General features: G+C 49.1%; 1 protein-coding gene across 1 annotated transcript; it reads left to right on the top strand.

The window, feature by feature from the left end:
- Positions 1 to 4,338: 4,338 nt before the first annotated feature.
- LOC120964992 (uncharacterized) lies at positions 4,339 to 7,539 on the top strand. The gene has a single exon (XM_040390101.2). The coding sequence runs from the start codon at positions 4,339 to 4,341 to the stop codon at positions 7,537 to 7,539; it is 3,201 nt and encodes a 1,066-aa protein (XP_040246035.2).
- Positions 7,540 to 8,741: the final 1,202 nt, after the last annotated feature.

Raw genomic sequence — 8,741 nt, 5'->3', positions numbered from 1 at the left:
TAGGTTTAACTTGGCACAAACACTAATTAAAACATAAAAACACATCTAACCAGAGGCTAGATCAAAAATTTATTGAATAACAGCAAGGAAAAATATTGGGTTGTCTCCCAACAAGTGCTTTTCTTTTAAAGCCTTTTAGCTAGGCATTGATAATTTTAATGATGCTCACATGAAAGACAAGAATTGAAGCACAAAGAGAGCATCATAAAACACGTGACAAACACATCTAAGTCTAACATACTTCCTATGCATAGTCATCTTATAGAAAAACAAATTATCATAGCAAGCAAAAACTAGCATATGCAAGGAAGCGGAAAGGAACAATAGCAATCTCAACATAACGAGAGGTAATTTAGTAACATGAAAATTTCTATAACCGTATTTTCCTCTCTCATAATAATTACATGTAGGATCATAAGAAAATTCAACAATATAGCTATCACATAACATATTCTCAACACGATCCACATGCATGCGAAGTTGACACTCTTCCAAAATAGTGGGATTATCATTAACTAAAGTCATGATTTCTCCAAGCCCACTTTTATCAAAAATTTCATAAGATTGAATATTATCCAAATATGTGGGATCTAAAGTTGACACTCTTCCAAACCCACTTTCAATATTATTGCAAACACTATTATCAATCTTATATTCATCATGGGGCTTAAATAAATTTTCAAGATCATAAGAAGAATCTCCCCAATCATGATTATTGCAACAGATAGTGGACATAGCAAAACTAGCATCCCCAAGCTTAGGGTTTGGCATATTATTAGCATAATTTACATCAATAGAATTTATAATAAAATCATTGCAATCATGCTTTTTATTAAAAGATCTATCGTGAATCACTTCATAAAGCACTTCATCACAATTTTCAGATTGACGGGTTTCAAGCAAAACCTTATAAAGATAATCTAGTGCATCCAAATCACTAGGAATTGGTTCATCATAATTGGATCTCTTAAAAAGATTGGCAAGCGGATGAGGATCCATAGATATTAGCTTCTCTGTTTAGGAATAAATACTCAACTATTTCAACCAAACGAGCAAACGAGCCAAGTAAGACATCAAGGCAAACGAAAAGACGAACGGAAAAAGGGCGAATAAAAAGGCAAGGGTGAAGTGGGGGAGAGGAAAACGAGAGGCAAATGGCAAATAATGTAATGCGAGAGATAAGGGTTTGTGATGGGTACTTGGTATGTTGACTTTTGCGTAGACTCCCCGGCAACGGCGCCAGAAATCCTTCTTGCTACCTCTTGAGCACTGCGTTGGTTTTCCCGTGAAGAGGAAAGGGTGATGCAGCAAAGTAGCGTACTTATTTCCCTTAGTTTTTGAGAACCAAGGTATCAATCTAGTAGGAGGCTGCGCGCGAGTCCCTCGCACCTACACAAACAAATAAATCCTCGCAACCAACGCGATAAGGGGTTGTCAATCCCTACACGGTCACTTACGAGAGTGAGATCTGATATATATGATAAGATAATATTTTTGGTATTTTTATGATAAAGATGCAAAGTAAAATAAAAGCAAAATAAAAAGCAATGGAAATAACTAAGTATTGGAAGATTAATATGATGGAAGATAGACCCGGGGGCCATAGGTTTCACTAGTGGCTTCTCTCAAGAGCATAGGTATTTTACGGTGGGTGAAAATATTACTGTTGAGCAATTGACAGAATTGAGCATAGTTATGAGAATATCTAGGTATGATCATGTATATAGGCATCACGTCCGAGACAAGTAGACCGAGTCCTGCCTCCATCTACTACTATTACTCCACACACCGACCGCTATCCAGCATGCATCTAGAGTATTAAGTTCATAAGAACAGAGTAACGCCTTAAGCAAGATGACATGATGTAGAGGGATAAATTCATGCAATATGATAAAAACCCCATCTTGTTATCCTCGATGGCAACAATACAATACGTGCCTTGCTGCCCCTACTGTCACTGGGAAAGGACACCGCAAGATTGAACCCAAAGCTAAGCACTTCTCCCATTGCAAGAAAGATCAATCTAGTAGGCCAAACCAAACTGATAATTCGAAGAGACTTGCAAAGATAACCAATCATACATAAAAGAATTCAGAAGATTCAAATATTGTTCATAGATAAACTTGATCATAAACCCACAATTCATCGGTCTCAACAAACACACCGCAAAAGAAGATTACATCGAATAGATCTCCACAAGAGAGGAGGAGGACATTGTATTGAGATCCAAAAAGAGAGAAGAAGCCATCTAGCTAATAACTATGGACCCGAAGGTCTGAGGTAAACTACTCACACTTCATCAGAGAGGCGATGTTGTTGAAGTAGAAGCCCTCCGTGATCGATGCCCCTTCCGGCGGAGCTCCGGAACAAGCCCCAAGATGGGATCTCGTGGGTACAGAAGGTTGCGGCGGTGGAATTAGGTTTTTGGCTCCGTATCTGATCGTTTGGGGGTACGTAGGTATATATACGAGGAAGGAGTACGTCGGTGGAGCAACGTGGGGCCCACGAGGGTGGAGGGCGCGCCTGGGGGGGGGGGGGGGTAGGCGCGCCCCCTACCTCGTGGCTTCCTGGAAGCTTCCTTGACGTAGGGTCCAAGTCTCCTGGATCATGTTCGTTCCGAAAATCACGTTCCCGAAGGTTTCATTCCGTTTGGACTCCGTTTGATATTCTTTTTCTGCGAAACTCTGAAATAGGCAAAAAACAACAATTCTGGGCTGGGCCTCCGGTTAATAGGTTAGTCCCAAAAATAATATAAAAGTGAATAATAAAGCCCAATAATGTCCAAAACAGAAGATAATATAGCATGGAGCAATCAAAAATTATAGATACGTTGGAGACGTATCAGATGGCGCATACCTTGCAGTATCCAATCGCGATTACGGTGCTAGGTGAGCCCGTGCTGTTGGATGGCGACGAACCCGAGGCGAGGTTTCCGCCGCCCCCTCGCCGCCGTCGGAGGAGGACTCGGGGCCCGAGCCTAGGCCTGGGTCTGCTTCGACGCGGCGGTTTGGTCTCGGAGGCGATGGCCGCTCGGGGGCGGGCGCTGCTTGCTCCGGCGCGCCGGCGGCGGCACCGCCCTCCGGCAGGCCCAGTTTCAAACTGGGATTGGGGTGGCGTCACCCCTGCATGCGCTGACGCGGGTCCGGCCTGACCCTGACGTCGCTGGCTCGGATATGGTGGGGGGGTCCTATCGTGGAGCGACAAGTGGAAAGTGAAGGTGGCAAGGTAGTCGAGGAGGATATGCTCAGCCGCGTCGGGCTGGCGTCCAGGACGGTGGAGATGCGGTCGTCCCAGGCTTCTGCACAGCTTTTCAGACCTGGGGCCGCGATGGTGACTCGGTATCAGTAGCAACTGCCTCTGGACCGGTCGCCAGCTTCGGTCTGCATGGCCCGTTGGGCGGGATCCGAGGCAACGGCTCACGAGGATGGCTGCAACTCTTTGGCAGCTGGCGGCGACAGGATGTGTGGGCCACTTCTTATTGGCTCGGTGGAGATCATGTCGGGGACCCCGGCAGGTCCGGCCTGGGGCGGTCGGCCGCTTTTCGGTGGAGGCTTTTTGACCCCGCGGTCTCCCTCCTTGACCCCGTGGTCCACTTTCTCGCCATCCGAGGCGGGCGTGCTGCAGAGGCAGATGGTGGGATCCGAGCGCACCTCTGGGGATTGGTTCATGGTTAGCCTGTCGCCAGAACCAGACGCGGGCCCGCGTGTGCCATCCAGCCCTGCACCGGGCCCGCTCCCATGCAGCTCCCTGCATGCGGTCGTGGGGGCGGACCAAGGTGGAGCCCAGCTAGAAGAGAGGGAGAGGAGCCCCCTGTCACGCCCTACTCTCCACCCGATCAGGCAGGAGAGCATGCGGACAGCAAGGCACCAGAGGTGCAGCCGCGTGAGGAGGAAGATCAGGGCCCACGGGCAGAGAGCATGGAAAAGTCCTTGGTAGGTTAGTGTCTATGTCAGGTGGGGCCTGTTCCAGAGAGTGCTATAAGTGTGGGCGACAACAGAGACTGGGTCATGTCTTGTAATTGAATATTCAGATTTCTCCATCTATCTATTTTCTCCGGTTCCTCCCCCTTTCTTCTTCCTCAAGCTCATCCCCTCTCTGATTTTCCTCTCCTCCCCTCTGTTCGATCCGTGAGGGTCGTTACAACTTGGTATCAGAGACTGGTTCCGATCCGCCACTGCGCCTCAATCCCTCGATCCGGCCGTAAAATCCACCGCAAAAGGTGTTGGGTTGCTCTGGCGATCCGACGCAAAATCCTGAGCGGGGTAGGCTTGATTTGGGGCGGCAGCGACGGCGCCGTCTTCGACTCCGTCTGCGCAGACCAAGTTCGTGCTCCAAGCCATGGAGGGCGTGCAGAAAACTCTGGAGGAATTACTGACGAAATTTTCGTCGCTGTCGACCGAAGTCCAGCAGCTGAGTACTCAGGTGGCCGATTTCGGCGAGGGGTTGGATGCGGTCAAGCGTACCCAGGCCATGGAGGCGGCGGTGCGGACGGCTCCTTCGTCCTCCACCACACACCCCGCGGCAGTGTTGGTCAACAAGGGAGCCCCACTCCTCCACGTTCCACCACGGCCACCACCGCCGCCTGTTCGTCGCGACGCACACCCGGACCGCCAGGCCTCACCACCACGGTCCCCGCGCGACACCTACCGTCACAAGCCGCCGAAGCACGATTTTCCCCGGTTCAGCGGCGACGCCCCGCGCCTCTGGTTTGACCTCTGCCACACCTATTTTCAGCTCTATCAAACGCCACCAGAGCACTGGGTTTCTACAGCTGTGTTGTATATGGACGGCCATGCCGCGCTATGGTGTCAGGCATACAAGCGTCTGCATGGTCTGGGTGATTGGTTTTCATTCATGGAGGCAGTGCAGACTGAATTTGGGCAGGATGAGTTTGACGGCTTGCTGCATCGTTTGCATCACCTCAAGCAGACTTCTACTGTCGCTGAGTACAGGCTCTCGTTTGAGGCTATTATGTATCATCTCATTGCGCTGGATCCGTCCTTGAATCAGAAATTTTTTGTCTCTCAGTTTATCATCGGTCTCCGGGATGAGGTCCGCACAGGAGTGCGCCAGCACGCGCCGACGAGCGTTTCCAGAGCAGCGGCACTTGCCCGGATTCAGGAGGAAGAATCTGAACACAGCAAGCCGCGGGGTCGCCCACCGGTGTATACTCGCGCCATCCCTCCGCCGCCGGTGCCTGCAATGGCTCCTGGACCAGTACAGCCACGCATCGATGGTGCTAAGCGCGGCCCGGATGATTTTGGCCGTGAACGGCAACTGCGTGAATTCAGACGCGCCAATGGATTGTGTTTCAAGTGCGGTGACAAGTATTCCAGAGAACATAAATGCAACAGGGTTGGTCAGCTCCTAACCATTGAAGTGGGCGATCATGGTGAACTTTTGTCTGATGATGCCATCCGTGCGCTTGAGTTGCTTGATGACAATCCAGAAGAAGCTGCAGCTTGCTATCACATTTCAGTCCATGCGGTAGCAGGAACAGAATCGTCAGGTACCATGAGGCTACGAGCATTGGTTGGCAACCAGGTAATGCTATTGTTGGTAGATTCTGGCAGCACGCATACATTCGTGAATTCCACGTTTGCGTCGCGAGCCGGTTGCACGGTGCAGGAAGCAGAACCGGTGACAGTGCGTGTGGCTAATGGCGAAACACTGAAATCCACACAGCAGGTCTCTCAATTGAAATGGTGGTGTCAGGGACATACTTTCAGCACTGATATGAGATTGTTGGATTTAGGGGCATATGATGCTGTCCTTGGAGTTGATTGGCTGGCCCAATTCAGCCCCATGAATTGCCATTGGGGACTGAAGACCATGGAGTTCCGCTATGGCCTGACAAATATTCAGTTGCAAGGGGTACGGGCACCTGGGGAGCCAACACTGACTGAAATACGAGCAGAGCAACTGTCGAAGTGGATTCAGGGCAATGAGGTTTGGGCTTTGACAGTTATCCAGCCTGCAGATTCTGTTACAAACAACACCAAGCCACTGCCACTATCTTTGCAAGCTCTACTAGAGGAGTTTGCTGATGTATTTCAGGAACCTACCACACTACCACCACATAGATCGTTTGATCATGCTATACACTTGGAACCCGGCGCCACTCCTCCCAATGTTCGGCCGTATCGATATTCTCCTCTTCAGAAGGACGAGATTGAGCGTCAGGTGACTGAAATGTTAAAAGCTGGGTTGATCACCAATAGTATTAGTCCATTTGCTGCTCCTGTCCTGCTAGTCAAGAAGAAGGATGACACATGGCGTTTCTGTGTCGATTATCGCCGACTGAATGATATCACAATTAAGAATAAGTTTCCCTTACCAGTGATTGATGAACTGCTAGACGAGCTGGCGGGAGCTCGCTTCTTTTCTAAATTGGACTTACGATCGGGTTATCATCAAATCAGGATGCGCCCAGAGGATGAAGCCAAGACAGCATTTAAAACCCATCACGGCCATTTTCAGTTCCGAGTAATGCCGTTTGGTGTCACAAATGGGCCACCTACATTTCAGTGTTTGATGAATTCTGTCTTGGCACCTGGTACCAGGAAGTATGTCATAGCATTTTTGGATGACATCTTGACATACAGTGAGTCGTTTGATGAGCACCTGCAACATTTGAGACTGGTTCTTACCACACTTCGGCAGCATCAGTTATATGCCAAATTTTCAAAGTGCACTTTTGCCCAGTCTTCCATCAATTACTTGGGCCATGTGATTTCAGCAGAAGGGGTTGCAACAGAATCTGACAAAACAGAGGCGATCCAAAACTGGCCACAACCTTCTTCACAAACAGAACTGCGAGCATTTTTGGGCCTGACGGGATACTATCGCAAGTTTGTCAGGAATTACAGTATAATCACAAAACCCCTGACAACTCTTTTGAGCAAGAAAGGTTTTGTTTGGTCTGTTGAAGCCACTGAGGCCTTCCTGAAACTGAAACAAGTGATGACTACTACACCAGTGCTCGCTTTACCAAATTTCTCACTCCCATTCACTGTAGAGACGGATGCTTGTGACACTGGGATCGGGGCTGTTCTCTCGCAGCAAGGTCACCCAATTGCGTTTCTCAGTCGCGCGCTCGGGGTCAATAACAAGAAGTTGTCGGTGTATGAAAAAGAGTTTCTCGCAGTGATGATGGCGATCGACCGTTGGCGACCATATCTTCAGCGAGGTCAATTCACCATATTAACGGATCACAAAAGTCTCTGTACACTAGGGGAACAACATCTGGGCTCGGAGCTTCAACGGAAAGCAATGGCAAAACTGGGAGGTCTTCAGTTTAAGTTCAAATATCGCAAGGGCATCGATAACACGGCCGCAGATTCTTTGTCACGTGTTGGGCACTTGTTCACTGTCACAGCCACATCAACGTGTCAGCCTTCATGGATTCAGGAAGTGTGCAATTCTTACCGCACTGACGCCAAGGCAACGGAGCTTTTGCAGGCATTGACGATTTGCAGCCCAGACACTCATGGCCATGAACTAGACAGAGGCATGATTAAGTACAAAGGACGCCTCTAGATTGGGAATAATGCAGCATTACAAACTAAACTGATCAGTGAGCTACATACAGCTGCGGTGGGAGGTCATTCAGGTATCCGTCCAACTTATTTGCGACTGAAGAATTTGTTCTTTTGGCCTGGCATGAAACTACAAGTTGAGGAGTTTGTCAAGCAGTGCAGTGTCTGTCAGCAAGCGAAACACGAACATGCACATCCGTCGGGCACATTACAACCCTTGCCGATACCTGTTCGAGCCTGGGGCGAAGTAACGATGGATTTTATTGAAGGGTTGCCGCGTTCAGAAGGGGCTGATGTGATTCTGGTGGTAGTGGATCGATTAACTAAATATTCACACTTCATTCCACTCCATCACCCATTCACAGCTCTTCAGGTTGCTCGTGCATTCCTTGACAACATTGTCAAATTGCATGGTGTTCCAGAATCAATCGTTTCTGACCGGGATAAGATCTTCACGAGTGCATTTTGGAGGGAACTATTTGCGCTCGTCGGCACCAAGCTTCTTTACACTACCGCCTACCATCCACAGACGGATGGCCAGAGCGAAAGGGTGAATCAATGTCTTGAGCATTATCTACGTTGTGCTGTTCACGACACACCGTGTCGGTGGAAAAGATGGTTACCAATGGCAGAATTCTGGTACAACTCGAGTCATCACAGTGCGATCGGGTGCTCGCCGTTCAAAGCCTTATATGGAGTGGATCCGAACTTTGGTGCCCTGCCTAATCTATTCAACACAACGACTCCGGCATCACTGCATGAGCTGGCCGCAGAGCACCAACAGTTCACTGAAATGCTAAAAGAACACCTACTGCATGCACAACACAGAATGAAACATCAGGCTGATCGCAAACGCACAGAGAGGGAGTTCAGTGTTGGTGATCAAGTGCTACTCAAACTTCAACCGTATGTGCAATCCTCGGTGGTCAACCGGCCTTGTCCCAAACTGGCATACAAATTCTATGGCCCGTACAAAGTCACCAGCCGCATTGGCACTGTTGCGTACAAGTTGGAGCTGCCCCAGGAGAGTAAAATTCACCCAGTTTTTCATGTTTCGCAGCTTAAACCCTTCACGGCGGACTACTCGCCAGTCTTCAATCAACTTCCCGCTCCACCGGACCTCACTGTCGGCGATCTGGTTCCTCAGGCAATTCTAGAGCGCCGCCTCGTCAAGCAAGGGAACGCGGCAATTCCTCAAGTCCT

This window comes from Aegilops tauschii, chromosome 5 (assembly GCF_002575655.3).
Source record: "Aegilops tauschii subsp. strangulata cultivar AL8/78 chromosome 5, Aet v6.0, whole genome shotgun sequence".
Classification (NCBI taxonomy): domain Eukaryota; kingdom Viridiplantae; phylum Streptophyta; class Magnoliopsida; order Poales; family Poaceae; genus Aegilops; species Aegilops tauschii.
The sequence above is the reverse complement of the archived record's forward strand: the minus strand, read 5'-3'. Positions and strand labels throughout refer to the sequence as shown.

What these genes read in the sequence shown, in the direction of transcription:
- LOC120964992 (XM_040390101.2), top strand. Translation starts at nt 4,339, where the DNA reads ATGGAGGGCGTGCAGAAAACTCTGGAGGAATTACTGACGAAATTTTCG.